The 17,167-nt window shown below is 39.9% G+C and overlaps 1 protein-coding gene across 1 annotated transcript; it reads left to right on the top strand.

The window, feature by feature from the left end:
- Positions 1–9,526: 9,526 nt before the first annotated feature.
- On the top strand, positions 9,527–14,078 carry LOC110897343 (protein IQ-DOMAIN 32). Its single transcript, XM_022144101.2, has 6 exons — positions 9,527–9,799; positions 10,605–10,952; positions 11,068–11,217; positions 11,716–11,796; positions 11,919–13,692; positions 13,784–14,078. The coding sequence occupies exons 1-6, from the start codon at positions 9,704–9,706 to the stop codon at positions 13,801–13,803; spliced, it is 2,469 nt and encodes an 822-aa protein (XP_021999793.1). The 5' UTR covers positions 9,527–9,703; the 3' UTR covers positions 13,804–14,078.
- Positions 14,079–17,167: the final 3,089 nt, after the last annotated feature.

Here is a 17,167-nt window from a genome sequence, read left to right as displayed (position 1 = left end):
TATCATCATTTCGGGCAGTGTGGACGGACATGTAACAGGTGCGGTAAGGCGGGCCACGAGGCCAAGGATTGTAGGGCCCCACAGCCCAGACATCAGCAGCAACAGAACCAACAGAACCAGAGACAGCAGGGACAGCCACCCCAACAAAATCAGGGCTTCAGAAAGGGGTGTTATCAGTGCGGGGATGAGGGTCACTTTAAGCGGGATTGCCCTCAGCTAAACCAGAATGCCAACGACAACAACCGCCCGAATAACAACAACGCTGAGAACAACAACAACAATGGCAACAATGGGGGTAATGGTGCTCGGGGCAGAGTGTTTCAGCTTGGGGCTGGGGATGCTAGGAATGACGGCAATGTTGTCACCGGTACGTTTCCTGTAAACAATCATATTGCTTCTGTGTTATTTGATTCTGGTGCCGATTGGAGTTACGTGTCCCTAGAGTTTAGTCAACGATTGGGGATAACCCCAACGCCTTTAGAAGTTAAACAAGTAGTAGAACTAGCAGATGGTAAGACGATAGAAGCCTCGAATGTCCTTTTTGGATGCAAACTAGATCTCGTGGGTCAAGTGTTTGATATTGATCTACTTCCCGTTACGCTCGGTAGTTTCGACATAGTAGTAGGCATGGATTGGTTGTCTAAGCACCAAGCAGAGATTTTGTGTAAGGAGAAGGTTGTGCGTATCCCTCTCCCTGATGGGGAGTCATTATTAGTTCAAGGGCATCGTAGTGGGACGATGGTTGGTATTATCTCGGCTATGCATGCGCAGAGGTATCTACAAAAGGGGTATCCTGCAATGCTAGCTTTAGTTACAAACGCTCAGTCTGAGGAAAGAAGGATCGAGGATCTGCCAGTGGTGTGGGATTTCGCTGATGTGTTCCCAGAGGAGTTACCAGGGTTACCTCCTCACCGTCAAGTAGAATTTCAGGTTGATCTGGCGCCAGGAGCGGCCCCAATTGCTCGAGCTCCATACCGGTTGGCTCCTGGGGAGCTACAGGAATTCTCTAATCAGCTACAGGAATTGTTGGATAGGGGTTTCATTCGACCCAGTTCTTCGCCTTGGGGAGCCCCATTTCTGTTTGTAAAGAAGAAAGACGGATCATTCCGTATGTGTATCGATTATCGAGAGCTCAACAAAGTAACCATTAAGAACCGTTATCCATTGCCACGCATCGACGACTTGTTTGACCAGCTACAAGGGTCAAGTTTCTACTCGAAGATCGACTTAAGATCGGGTTATCATCAGGTGCGAGTTAGAGAGGAAGATGTTCCCAAGACTGCTTTTCGAACGCGCTACGGACACTATGAGTTTTTGGTTATGCCGTTTGGATTGACAAATGCACCAGCGGTTTTCATGGATCTCATGAACCGCGTATGTAAGCCATATCTTGACGAGTTTGTTATAGTGTTTATCGACGACATCTTGGTTTATTCAAAGAACAAGGAGGATCACGAGCGTCACCTACGTCTCATCCTGGAACTTTTGAGAAGGGAACAACTGTATGCAAAGTTTTCTAAGTGCGATTTTTGGATTCAAGAAGTGCATTTCCTTGGCCACGTCGTTAACGAAAAAGGGATACATGTAGATCCTGCAAAAGTAGATGCAGTTAAGAATTGGGCGGCACCAAAGACTCCTTCTGAGGTGCGCCAATTTCTTGGTCTCGCTGGATACTATCGAAGGTTTATTAGAGATTTCTCGAAAACCGCGCAACCTCTCACTTCGCTGACACAGAAGAACACGGTGTACTCTTGGGGAACGAAGCAGGAAGAGGTTTTCCAGTTGTTAAAACAGAAACTTTGCAGTGCACCAATCTTGTCTTTACCAGAGGGTACCGAAGATTTTGTGGTCTACTGTGATGCATCGATTCAAGGTCTCGGCTATGTGTTAATGCAACGCGAGAAGGTGATAGCCTATGCCTCGCGACAGTTGAAGATTCACGAGAAAAACTACACGACACACGACTTGGAGTTAGGAGCGGTGGTATTTGCGTTGAAGATCTGGAGGCACTATCTGTACGGTACCAAATGCACCATCTACACCGACCATAGGAGTCTTCAGCATATCTTCGACCAGAAAGAATTGAATATGCGGCAACGGCGATGGGTTGAATTATTGAATGATTATGAATGTGCCATTAAGTATCATCCGGGCAAGGCGAACGTCGTAGCTGACGCCCTCAGCAGAAAGATTAATGCACCTAGGCGTGTACGAGCATTGCAACTCACGATCCAATCCAATCTTCCTTCCCAGATACGAAATGCTCAGTTAGAAGCGTTGAAACCAGAGAACGTTTGAGCTGAAGCTTTACGCGGCTCAAGGCAACGATTAGAGAAAAAGGGAGACGGTGCTTACTACGTAACCGGACGCATCTGGGTTCCACTCTATGGTGACTTACGAGAACTTGTAATGGATGAGGCACATAAATCACGTTACTCCGTACATCCTGGATCAGATAAGATGTACCACGACTTGAAAACTACATACTGGTGGCCTAGCATGAAAGCTCATATAGCAGCTTATGTCAGCAAATGTCTGACTTGTGCGAAAGTCAAAGCGAAACATCAAAAGCCCTCGGGTCTACTACAGCAACCGGAGATACACACATGGAAGTGGGAATAGATCGCCATGGATTTCGTGACAGGACTACCAAGAACTCAGGCTGGTAACGATACCATTTGGGTGATTGTTGATCGCCTCACGAAGTCAGCACATTTCCTGGCAATCAAGGAAACAGACAAGTTTTCGCAGCTAGCAGCGGTTTATCTTAAAGAAGTCGTCTCTAGACATGGGGTACCAACTTCTATCATCTCAGATCGGGATCCACGTTTCACGTCTGATCTTTGGCAAGCCATGCATAGGTCGTTCGGTTCACGACTCGACATGAGTACCGCTTACCACCCGCAGAGGGATGGTCAAAGCGAGCGCACCATCCAGACACTTGAAGACATGCTGCGGGCATGCGTACTCGACTTTGGGAAAGGATGGGAGAAGCACTTACCGTTGATAGAATTCTCCTACAACAACAGCTACCATACAAGTATTAAGGCAGCTCCGTTCGAAGCACTATACGGACGAAAATGCCGCTCACCTCTCTGTTGGCTTGAGGTGGGTGACAGTCAGATCACAGGCCCGGAGCTTGTGCTTGAAACATCGGAAAATATTGTCCGGATACGGGACCGTATGGCTGCAGCTCGCGACCGTCAGAAAAGCTACGCTGACAAGCGTAGTAAACCTCTGGAATTTGAAGTTAATGATCGCGTTATGTTAAAAGTCTCACCCTGGAAGGGTGTGGTGCGTTTTGGGAAACGCGGCAAACTAAACCCTTGTTACGTAGGACCGTTCAAAATTTTGGAACGAATTGGAAAGGTGGCCTACAGGTTGGAATTACCTGCTGAGTTGGGTAATGTTCACGATGTGTTTCACGTGTCGCAATTAAAGAAGTGTTTGGCTGACGAAACACTAGTTGTACCATTTCAAGAGCTGAAAATAGATGACAAGTTGCAGTTTGTCGAAGAACCAATTGAGATTATGGATCGGGAAGTTAAAGTTCGTAAGCACAACCGTATACCCATTGTGAGAGTTCGTTGGAACTCAAGACGTGGTCCGGAGTTCACGTGGGAACGCGAGGACCAGATGGAATGTAAGTATCCACATTTGTTTCCCAAAGACAAGACTAAGCCTGGCAATGCTAGATCTCATATAACTAGTGAATTTCGGGACGAAATTCCCATTCAAGTTGGGGATGATGTGACACCCGCGGAAAATGCACAGTCATCCTGATTAGCATCGCAACCTGATTAGCATCGCATCGTGTTGCGGATGGCTTATCAAATTTCGGGACGAAATTTCTTTCAAGTTGGGGATGATGTGACAACTCGAGTTTTCGACCTTCACTTTCGCATTAAATGCACATTGACTTTGACTGATTAGTTGTTTGACTTACTGACTTGTATTGTATACATTGTGATATGATGTAATGTATCGTGAGTACTGCATGTTTATGTGTTAATAATATTATGTGAACCTGTTAGTACACACTGGAACTAGTTAAGTATTGTATAACCTTCACAACCTGACTAAACAGAATTGCATAGTCATAACATACTCGACGAAACAAAAGCTTGTTTCGCCAAACACTCTTCGACGAAACAGGAGTGTGATTCGTCAACCATAGCTCGACGAAACAGGATGTGTTTCGCCGGCCCAGTTTCGCCAAGGCCCAGTTCGGGCCCAGTACGGTAAATTGTACATATTAACGTGAACAGACTTCAGTTGTATACTTTTTGGCAAATAAGAAAAACCCTAGGAGCTCTATCCACTGTGTGACGGCAACATCCATCCTTCATCATCATCTTCCCTATTGAATCCTTATTTGTTCATCTTGAATCGGTTAGTGTAAACTCTATTGTATGCATATCTTTAATTGAGGTCTTATGTGTTTGAATTAGGGTCAGTTAACTATATGAAATCAGAATTTTGATGTTGAAATATATATGATGAGATCCTTGAATGCGTTGGTTGATGTTGATGTGATGTGGTATATTATCGGTGATATCGTGATTAAAAGAAACATGGTTACCGAATCCGTATGTCTCGATCTAGGCTACACATGACTATCTCGTGACCTAGGGTTCATGCTAGATGATTGGTTATGATGATACGCTTTGTTTAGATTAACGATGTTCTTTGTGAATGATAATGACTGCGTAATGATATGTGATTGATGATGATAGTGTGATCGTATGATATTGATGTGTAACGGCTGAAGATGATTAGGGTTTCTGGGTTGATACTGTAACTGATCGGCATGATTGACGTAATTACTAATTGACGTAACTGATGTCGACGTAACTGACTTGTTTGACGAAACAGAAATATTGACGAAACAGAATCTTGTTTCGTCAAGGGGTAGTTGACGAAACAGAGAGGGTGTTTCGCCAAGGGAAGTCGATGAGACAGAATCAGTTTCGCCAAAGGGTGGTTGACGAAACAGGGTATGTTTCGTCAATCTGTGTTTCGCCGACTTGAATAATTTGCACAGTAATCTGACTTAACTCTGTTAGAAGTTAACTGAGATATTTAACTGCTGTTAAGTGATACACATGACTTATATGAGCTTGAATGTGTACAATGTGCTACTTGGTGATTATCGATGCATTGTCCTTTGTGATTACACATACGTGCCAACTTCATGAATATCAACTGATCAAATACATGTGAATAATTAGGACTTGACTGATTAAGTGTGAGCGAGTAGTTAATCTTACCGAGCAAACCAAGGTGAGTTCACTGCATTCCTCAAGCATGTGTCCCGGTGGTTTGGGACAACTAGTAAACGTTTGGAAAGGGAATCTTGGGTAAACAATGTAATTGGGTCTTGGTTATTGTACATGGGATCGATCATTACCAATGCTTGGTTAGGGGCATTGGGGGCTGGACACACTCCAGGTTATTGAGGGACACACTTCCCGGATACATATGGGCACACTCCCTAGGGTATCTCAACAAGTTATGAACCGCATCAAATCATAACGTTGAACTGGCTTAACATATACCCGGTAACAAAACACGTTAACTAAACTTTGAACTCACCAGCGTCGTCTGACACACTTGTCTGCATGCTTGCAGGTCGTTAGAATACAAGACATGGACTTGCTATCTGGGGGTGCTGGAGTGGTCATGGATCGAGGCTATTGGATTACTTATATTTGATACATTGGTTTTGAGTATTATTATGAAACAATTGCTAAACGATTTATTACATGCTTCCGCTATACAACTCTTTGGGAATTAATATTATGTTTGACATTTTCTATTGGTAATTAACGACATGTTTATTTAAATAATTATCATTGGTTCAATGTGATTGGTGGCTCAGACTCTGATGCGTAACACGCCTCGCGGAGTTCCCGCAGGTGGTATTTTGGGGGTGTTACAACAGGGGCTCAAAATGCAAAAAATTGTTTTTAGGGGCTCAAGTTGATGTTTGGGACATACCACAGGGACGCAAATTGCATTTTACTCTAATTTGAATGATTTTTGTGGGGTGATTTTTTTTAACAATTAACTCACAGAGACACACACTCATTAAAACTACTCTTAAATCTACCTTAATGTCCATAATTATAATAAAACCCTCAAGATTAATACCTTCACTACTCTTCATGATACCGCTAAGCAATAAGGCTTTTGGTTTGTGGTGTGAATTGGTGTGTATACGTTCAGTGGCGGATCTAGGATTCCGACCAAGCGGGAACGTTTTATAAATAGGCGGTAATGAAATCGAAAAAACGTCAAATTTTTCCAAAATTTACACTAAAAACGTCAAAAATTTTCCGACCAAGCGGTAGCGGAGGCTCCCCCTTGGTCCTCTATATGTCCGCCCCTGTATATGTTTTGGATATGCCATCGGTGAGGCATATTGGTGTGTTTGTATACGATTTTGAGATTTTGTTTAAATCAAATTTAGAGGGGTAGGCTTTAGAGATCGCTTGGGGTTATAAAGTGCGTTGATCGTAACCCCCTCTATAATAACTCCCATTAGTCTTTTCATAACCGCTCTAGTCATCTTATCGATCTATCGTTCAGACAAATTTCAAATAGTTTAAGTTAAAACCAGACACACATATAGCAATTCAAAACAAAATACAAGACTAGTTTTTGGTGTGAATTTTCAGTTTTACAAAAATACGAAACCTAAGTAGTAACTAAAACAATATATAAGATTTGAAAAGAAATTATATAGATAAAATTGAAATTTGGATCACCATGTTCTTTTCAACAAATCTAATCGGTTCAAATGAAGTCAATTCAAATACACTCAATTAAACTATTTATACTATTTATATAGCCGGTTCCAAATCCTACTTGTGTATGAGGCTTGTTTCCGAAAAAAATGTGCTGAAACAAATATTTGAAGACAGTGGTTATACAATAAGGCCCACAAATACTTGAAGATAGTGGTTATACAATAAGCCCCAGGGTTGTAGTATACAGCCTCTGACCAACTCAGCTTTGTTAGCGACTCAAGGTGGAGGGAGTGGTCTCTGGGAAGGGATTGGGGAGGTGTGTTTATCGATCGGTGATGTTTAGCCGGCCCTTGTTTGGTGATAGGCAAAGGCGGTGACTAGTCACCGATTGTTTGAGTGATTAAGGCATAATTCTAAAAATAAAAAATATATATAAAAAAAAAAAGAAATAGATTACCCATGTGTTTGACCATTCTAGTGATTGAGTGCAAAATTGAAAGTGAAGTGAGAACTTGACATGACATTATTGGTTAGAAAATAAGTTTACCACTCCCCAAATGGTGACCACTCCTTCCACCCTCATAGCGCCTCGTGCCATCCCCTGCGCGCAAAGGGGGGGGGGGGAATTGAAGGCTCGCCAGCCAAGTAACGAGCGCTAAAGGGAGGGGCTGGTGGGACCCATTGTTTTCAGCCAATCAATTTTTTTCTCTTTATTTTTGTTTTTTGTATTTTGTTTAATATGAGAGTTTTAAAGGGGCTTTAAACCATTGTATACAAGTTAAAGAGAGGGGCTTTAAAGCCCCCTATGTGACAAGACGCTGATATGAATATGACGTGACGTAATAAAGTCCATAAGAGCTTTAAACCACACCCCCCTAAGACTATGGGGTATGGGGCTTGGGTTGGGGCTTGGGTTTCAAGCCGGGCGTTGGGCGGTCTTGACATCCTAGTTGGCGGCCTCCTATTCGCTGACCCCGCCATGTCATAGCGGGCCATTTGAAAGTTTGAACTTTTAAATTCAAACCGTTTGGCCAAGCCAAGCGGTCACCCCAACCCCAACATCCCATATAAATGTAACCCCCAACCCCACCGGCTACCCCATTCCAAACCAGTCATTATCCACCGCTACCCCACCGGCTACCCACTTCCAAACCCGTCACTATCCACCGCTACCCCACCGGCTGACCACCCCCAACCCGAAAAAGATGGCATCTTGGACCCACGAGGAAGAATTGGCTCTCGTCACAAGCGTCGTTGACGCTATGAAGGCTCGGCAACCTGGCCAAACACGATATTGGCCGGAAGCATTCGCAACCTTCAAACATAACGTCCGACACGACCGCCACAACCTCAACGCGTGCCAACATAAATGGCGCGAGCTACGGCCCAAGCTCGATCGTTTCAAGGCTTACTACGAAGCCGTTCCGAGCGGTGATTTAAGCCACGAGGATCGGGTGGCGGTGGCGAATGCTGAATTTCTAGGCAAGGAGCGAAAGGCGTTCGACAAGATTGCCCTTTTTGAAATTTACCTAACGCTCTAGGTTTTTTATTTTGTAATTTTTAGGTATTATGTAATATTTAGGATTATGTAATTTTTAAAAATCTAATGAAATTTTAGGTTTTTTTTTATAAATGTTGTGTGAATTTTATAAATTTTTTGTAATTTTTTTTAAATAATCTGCCAAGCGGTGCACCCAACCCAAGCCCAACCCACGCCCCGTCATACCTTACGGACACGTCACTAGGCGGTGGGGGCTCCAATTCCAGGTGTCAACTCATGCCTCAACCCAAGCACAAGCCCAACCCAAGCCCCACCATACCCCACAGTATAACCTAAATGATTATGGTATAGATGATTATAGGACAAAAGTTTTACGAGTGAATGAGAAGTCGTCGTCAAGGTGGGCTAGTCACGGTGTTGGTGGGTCACTACTAGTGTTGAAAAAACACACTTGTAATGTTAATAATAAAATAATCATTAACATAGTTAATTAGTAGTAATTAAAAAGTTTTAGATAATCAAGCATAGTGCCGTTAAACAAAAAAGGATAATCAAGCATAATAAATGGTTAGGATCAAATACAAAGTCTTCTAAAAATATGAAGTCATAAGAAGTGTATTGAAACTGTCTCATCGAACTCTACAATGTGAGATTTAGCCTTTTGTTTTTAGATGTTTAACTTATAGATTTTCAACTTTTTGTTTACATCATTGTGTCTTTATTTATCATTGTGTATTTTCAATATTTGCGTCATTGCGTATTTTTTCTTCGACATTGTGTTATATTACGCTCGACATTGTGTTATATTTTGCGATCCATTGTTTCTTTATACATTTCTTATTTTTAGCAGAATTTGTAGAATAACTTTACCCTCTATTATCCATTATCCGGTCCAAAGTAAAAAAGTACAGCCAATGATCTCTAGATCAAGTGGTGGAGGGCTTGCATTTCTCTTGAGAGATGCAGGTTCGACTCCCACTTGGTGCAGAGTGAGGCATTGGTGGGCAATGATAGGAGACCCAGGTAAACCTAGGTTGGATCCTTGATCCAAACGGGTTTTACCGGTAATTTCACCGTCGTGCCTACGGACGGGTGGGTTACCGGGTTTTCCCTGGAATTGGAGGTGGACTCGGATTACTCTCGGAGTACCCCGTTTGTCCAGTGGGTGCCCCAAGAGTGCTCAGGATTGAGTTTTTGGCCGTTAAAAAAAAAAATTAAAAAAGTACAAGTTTTGATTCACAACATACAACTCAAAACATTAAAAAAAAAAAACGGGTAGCCTAGATTGGGGGAGCATGTTCAGGGTGGTAATCTTCCATAAATACCCCTCCTCCACTACCGGTGCAAGTTCCAACAATAACGACGAAAGACACTCTCAAATGTGACGCCAAACAACACGATCTCCATTATTCTTATATCACCTCTTTCGCAACGGTTATAATAACTTACAATGGGAAGATCCACTCCTTCTTGCTTCAAAATCATCTCATGTGCTGGTAGCAATGAAGCCGCTGTTGATCCAGATCATATTCATGTTTCTTCTGAGGTATAAATCCGAAATGTCTTCCTTTCATTCTTTCATTTTGTCTGATTTTGTTTATTTTAAGTGAGTTTGACTGATCCAAGTGCGTGTTTGACTTGTTTGAGATCTGGTTTTTAGGTTTTTGGTTTGTGATTTGTGTTTTGTAGCTGATTAGGTTGAAATTAAGTTGAATTGTTTCGATGTTTTGATTTAAGGTGTTAGGTTTTGAATAAATCTGTGTATTTATGTTGAATTAGGTTAAATTGTTTTTTTTTTTTTTGGATAAATAATTTAAATTGAGTATTTGAGTATTATAGGTTTTTTTTTTTTTATTACAGATAGTGACTGGATTGTATTTTAGGGAAATAAATTAATAGATCTTTGGAAAAATGTTGATAAAAGGGATGAAATAAATTGTGTTTGAATTTGGGAATGTGGAATTTATGTGTGATTGATGTGTGAAAATTAAGATTTTAACTTTTTTTTTTCTTATTATTATTGGATAAATTATATGATCTTTGGGAAAATGTTGAGCAAATCATCAGGTGTTTTGCTTTTTATTTTTTTATATTATTATTAGATAATTAGGTGTTTGAATTTGGGGTTTTTACAGATAGTGACTTGATTATTCTATCTGATGGAAATGGAAATGAAAGGGATCTAATTAGGAAAATGTCGGAAAATGTCGATGAAAGGGATCTAATTAGGTTTTAAAGTGTTTCGAATTTAGGGAATGTGGAATTTGTGTGGTGATTAATATGCGAAAATTAAGATTTAAACCTTTTTATTTGTAAATGAATTTAATATATTTTGATCGCGCTTATGACAGAACAAGAGTCCTGATAAACGAGGATGGAGTTTTAGGAAACGATCAGGCAGGCATCGGGTGCTGAGCAACACCGTAGTTACCGAAAAAATAACTTCTTCGGATAACAAACCGATCTCTGAACCGATATCCATCAGTTCTGAGCCACAAATCAATTCCAATATATCTGAAAAAACTTGTGACAGTATATGGACAGAAGAGATACCGACTTCAGTTACCAAAAATGCTACGGTTTCAACTGTGGATCATACCAAATCTGCTTGTGAAGAAGATGATATTAAATGTGAATCTGTTCCCGATAGATCTGAATCGGCTGTTCTTGTCATCCAAGCTGCTGTTAGAAGATTCTTGGTATGCATTTTTTTATTATTTTATTTCTTTCTTTATTTGTTTTCAAGATGTGTTTTTTCATCTTAATTGTGTTTTTTTTTTTTTTTTTTTTTTTTTTTTTTTTTTTTTTTTTCAGGCTGAGAGACAACTGGTAAAACATAAGAATGTGGTCAAACTGCAAGCTGCCATGAGAGGACATTTGGTCAGAAATCATGCTGTTGGAACTTTACGTTGCGTTCAAGCCATTGTTAAAATGCAAGCTCTTGTTCGTGCGCGTAGACAGAAGGTAAAAACAGATGAAAGAACATTTAAAAAAATAATAAGAGTAAACTGCCATTTTGGTCCCTGTGGTTTGGTCACTTTTGCCACTTTAGTCCAAAACTCAAACTTTTTGCATCTGGGTCCCTGTGGTTTCAGTTTTATTGCCATTTTGGTCCAAAAATGAAACCAGGTCATATTTGTCTTACAAAATCCTGCAATTTTGTCATTTTCCTCAGGGGCAAATCAGGTCATATTTGTCTTATAAAATATGGTATTTATTTATAAAAAAGAAATGATCATTTTGCACCTGCGGAAAATGACAAAATAGCAGGATTTTATAAGACAAATATGACCTGATTTCGTTTTTGGACCAAAATGGCAATAAAACTGAAACTACAGGGACCCAGATGCAAAAAGTTTGAGTTTTGGACTAAAGTGGCAAAAGTGACCAAACCACAGGGACCAAAATGGCAGTTTACTCAAATAATAATAAATTTCTAATAAAACTATTATGTTGTTTCAGGGAGTGCAAAATGCAGGAATTGATTTAGGACCAAAGTATATTTCCATTGAGAAGCTATTAAGTAACCGACTTGCTTGCCAGGTATATACAATACAATCGTTTTCTGATCTTTTATTTTGTCCGAATTATATTTTAATAGATGGTAAATTAATGGTTTTTTTTTTTTTTTTTTTTTTTTTTTTTTTTTTTTTTTTGTGTTAAAGCTACTGGAATCTACACCAAAGACGAAGCAAATTAACATCAAATGTGATCCGTTAAAATCTGATTCCGCTTGGAATTGGTTGGAGAGATGGATGTCTGTGTCTTCACCAGACGTTTTGGAGTCACACGCCCGAGAACATGATCAGGACAAAGTTGTAATTAACTCCAAAAATGCGGTTGAGACTGTAGCTACCGCTGATGTTGAGGAACTAATGGTCCCATCTGAAGAAAAAGAGAACTTGATTCACATTGAAGAAAGTTTCATTGTAAAAGCCCATGAAGACGAGAAGCCAGTAACGGAATCAATTGAGAAACCTGATTCTCTACCAAATGAACCGATGGATCTGAATACCGAACCTCAGATTGAGGTAAATCCCATCCCCCAGAATCCCGTATCAGAAACCGAACTCAAACCGATTCCTGAGAATCCCGTATCTGTAACCAAACCTGAACCGATTCCTGAGAATCCCGTATCAGAAACCAAACCCGAACCCGAACTGATTCCTGAGAATCCCGTATCAGAAACCAAACCCGAAACCGAACTGATTCCTGAGAATCCCGTATCAGAAACCAAACCCGAACCGATTCCTGAGAATCCTGTATCAGAAACCAAACCCAAACTGATTCCTGAGAATCCTGTATCGGAAATGGAACCGAAACGCGCAGCAAAACGTGTAGCCACTGACCAACCAGATTCAGAGGGAAGAAAGTCTGTGTTCGGATCCCGAAAAGCAAGTAATCCAGCGTTTATTGCTGCTCAGTCAAGATTTGAGGAGTTGACTTCTATGACCAAACCGTTAAAACCAGCCAATTCTTCTAATCAAGATGATGTGTCAGGTTCAGGTTCGGGTTCGGGTTCCTCTAATCCGTTGAAATCAGCCAGTGCTAATCAGGATGATGATGTGGCAGGTTCGAGTTCGCCTGCAGATATCAGTTCTTCTGCACGTGAAAACGTAACCCTGGTGCGAGATGTTGACCCGGATGAGCACTTGGTTTCGCATGGTTCAATAGCGGTTCGGATTGGTGGCTCAGAATGTGGAACCGAGCTGTCAGTCACATCCACACTTGACTCACCAGATCAATTTGAAGTTAAAATTGAGAAACCCGAGGAACCGAAAATCGTAAATGAAGCAGCCGGTAACGATATTAACAGCAACATAGAGATTGTTATGCCTGAAAAACAAGTTGACCAAAAGCTCAATGACACTGAAATTGAGTTGGAACCCGAACAGGAACCCGAGTCTAGCCAGCCCGAGCATGAACACAAGTCTAACGAGCATGAACTGGCTCCACAAATATCTGCATCGGGATCTCCAAGAAGCCACATAACAATCCCCGAATCACAAGGAACACCATCTAGCCAGGTGTCAACCAACACAAAGAAGTCAAAAAGCGATAAAAAGTCAACGAGTCAAAAACGGAAGTCCTGGTCAACTAGTAAAAAGTCTAGTGTTGACTCTGGCCCAAGAGCTAGTTTGGAGCAGCTGCCTAAAGACACAAAACCCGGAAAACGAAGAAACTCTTTCGGGTCACCGAAACCCGACCACGTTGACCATGAAGTGTCGGTCCCGAGTTACATGCAGGCGACAGAATCCGCAAGAGCAAAAGCGATTGCTAATAGCTCACCAGCATTGAGCCCAGATGTGCATGATAAGGAAACTTATTTGAAAAAGCGACACTCGTTGCCGGGTGCGGTTAACGGTCGGCAAGGCTCGCCGCGTATCCAGCGGTCAATGTCGCAGGCGTTACAAGCTACAAAAGGAAATGGCAACCAAGGTAAATTGAATTAATGAATTTAATTCTAATGTTATGATATTCTTATTATTTCAGAATAGTATTTTAAGGTTATTATTTGTGGTTGTTACAGAGAGGAAATGGCAGAGGTAAAGTTGTAAAGGAGCAAACACCCAAAAAAGTGAGAGATTGGGCCAATAATAAGCTAGGGCTTGTGGGTGTCTTTTTTTTTTTTTTAATATATTTATATTATTATTTCTTTTTCTTTTACTATTTGGATTGTTTTATATCAACATCATGAACAATTGTCTGTTTGTGTGTATTTGTTTGAAACAGGGTTTGTTTTTTTTTTCTTTTTTATTTTATAAACATGATATATAATATTAAGGATTTCAGCTTTCTGATTTATATAGATTTAAATAGATTTATATATGCTCGTGTTTTTCGTCTATCTTCAGTGTTGATATTGGCCGATTGGGTGACGTGGGTTAACATGGTCTATGTGGGGTGAGTAAGCCTTAGTAAAACAGGCGGCTTGAGTAATTTGTTAAAACGGGTTTGGGTCAAAACATGTTCTGATCAAAATGGTTTTGGGTTAAAACAGACAAATGTGGCTCGTGGGTGACGGGGAATGGAGGCGGTGATGGCCCATTCGGACCCATTATGCCTATATTGGCCCAAACTATTCGGAACATAGACACCTTCCGATCAAAGATTCAATCCTTTTGTCTACATAGACACCAGTTCTACACCATGTGCCCATCACAACATCACATATGTATGTATCATGTGCGAAGGGATAAATAGAAAACTTATTTATACGAGAAAATCTATTAAACCTCATCCTAACCATCTATTCTTTTTGATCAATGGCTCCTATTTATTGTTGTTTTTTAATTTAAATTAAATACCTTTAAAATTAAAAAAGTGGATTCAAGGGTATTATTGGTATATCCAAAATGTCTCTTTTTCCTTGTGACACAGCCACACTCACTTCTCCTAAAAAGCCTCATCCTTCTTTTCTTTTCATTTCATTTAAAAATGACATTCTCTCTCTAGATCTAATGTTCTTTCTTTGTGTCTTCTTCCTCATTTCTTTCACTCTCAAATAAATATAATTTTATATATTAAGTAATAAAAAAGTTATATTTTTAAAAAACTCGTGCATTGCACGAGTTGAATAAGCCTGTTTATTATATAAGTTGAATAAATATAATATAATATAATCGGTTAATATATACATACATCAAGACATGTCTTTAATAAAATGAAGAGTAAACTGCAATTTTACCCCCTAGGGTTTAAGTCAATTGGCACTCTGACCCCCTCCCTAGAAAAAAATGCAATTTGCCCCCCAACATTGTTGTTCTGTCGCAAGATTATCCCATGCCGTTAGTCACAGTTGTTTGACTGTTATAGGTAAGGGTATTTTGGTAATCTTACCCCATAATTATTATTATTATTATTATTATTATTATTATTATTATTATTATTATTATTATTATTATTATTATTATTATTATTATTATTACATTTGCATCTGAATGTGTTGTTTACTATGTGCCCATATGCAGACTGCTGTTGTTACACGCTTCTTCCTCTTTCTTTCTAGACCATCACCTCACCACAATCACCTGCACATCCACCATTCACCGCCACACCCACCACCTATCACAACCACCACCCGCCACATCAACCCCCACCTCACCTGACTCAGATTTCCGACGAACATCTCCGGCCTCTCCTCATTGCCCTATCTCGCCGGTCCACACCTGAATCAGATGCCCTATCCCGACGAACATCTTACCCCCGGCCTCTCCTCGCCTTAGTTTCTTCCATTTTCAGAAAAGATTCTTTTAGGGTTTTTAAAAATCGAATCTTTCTTTTCTTTTAGTGGCTTATAATGTTCATACAAATCACTAGAAACAAAACAGGGTTTTAAGAGAGATTGAACTTGTCTTTGATTTGATTGTGAGTGACGGTGGCGAAGGTGGGGAAGGGGCAGAGCCGCAGAGGTGTGAACGGCATTGGCGGAGGTGAGCAAGGGCGGAGGTGTGAGTGAGTGAGAGAGAGAGAGAGAGAGAAAGAGAGAGAGTGGTGGGATGAGTATTTTGTTGATTCAGTTTTCCGGTGGTGGTGGTGGATGGCGGCAGATTCACCACTGTAGGCGGCTAGGGTTAGGGTTTGGAATAGGAAGAAGGAGGTGGTGGCTGAGTTGATGGTGGCGGTGGTCAGAAGAGGAGAAGGAGGTGGTGGTGGAGTTGATGGTGGCGGTGGTCAGAAGAGGAGGAGGTGGTGGTGGTGATGAACTGATGATGATGAAGATGATGATGAACTTGATGTAATATTCTTGATTTTTTATATAATTTTAATAAGATAGGGGCAAAAACGACTTTTCACACGTTATTAACAGTCAAACAAACGTTGACTTGACAGAGTTGGGTGCCAGGGGGTAAGAGTGCAGCGTTTCCCATTAGTTGGGGGAGGGGGCAAATTGCAAATTTTTCTAGGGAGGGGTCAGAGTTCCAATTGCCTTAAACTCCAGGGGTAAAATTGCAGTTTACTCTAAAATGAAATAGTATTTACTTACTATAACATTTTTCTTTATTTTTTCGTTTTTTAGTTATCGGTAGGTTATCAATATCAAGTGAACTCCAATACATTTTCGTGTACATCTTTTACATAGTAAATTATTCTTTTTCTTACCATAATATATTAAATATAAAAAAATAAATTCCTTGTAGAATATATATATATATATATATATATATATATATATATATATATATAGGGGAGGGTTCATTGGGGAACATTAAAAAAGTGGGGAACGAGGGAACACTCTTAAAAATTATACTTAACATGTTAAAAACTATTTTTTTCTAAATTTTTTTCGACGCTTTTTCTTATACATACAAGTAGAAACATTTTTAATAAAAGAAATAAAAAAACTAAAAATATAAAAAAATGTTTAAAAAACAGTTATATCTTATAGAATTAACTTAACATGTTAAAAATCAATTTTTTTTAAAAAAATTCAGCGCTTTTCTTTATAAAAAGTAGGAGAAACTAGTCGAATAAAAAAATAATTTTTCTAAAAAAAAATTAGCCTTTTTTAATTGTTTTTTTTTAAATATTTTTAGTTTTGATTTTTTTTTTATTAAAAATGGTTCTACAAGTATATATAAGGCGAAGCGCCGAAAAAGATTTTTAAAAAATTAATTGTTAACATGTTAAGTTAAATTTTTAAGAGTGTTCCCCGGTTCCCCACTTTTTTAGTGTTCCCCAATGAACTTCACACTATATATATATATATATATATATATATATATATATATATATATATAGAGAAAGTATAATGTACAAAAAGGCTTAACCTACATTATCATACGCGACAGAGTTATAACGTGCGTAATTAGTATCCCATGCGTGATTAGGTCAAAAAATTTGATCCCATGCGTGATTAATTGTTCCCATGCGTGATTAACTGGCTCCCATGCGTGATTAACTGATCCATGCG

Source organism: Helianthus annuus, chromosome 13, assembly GCF_002127325.2.
Source record: "Helianthus annuus cultivar XRQ/B chromosome 13, HanXRQr2.0-SUNRISE, whole genome shotgun sequence".
NCBI classification, from domain to species: domain Eukaryota; kingdom Viridiplantae; phylum Streptophyta; class Magnoliopsida; order Asterales; family Asteraceae; genus Helianthus; species Helianthus annuus.
The sequence above is the reverse complement of the archived record's forward strand: the minus strand, read 5'-3'. Positions and strand labels throughout refer to the sequence as shown.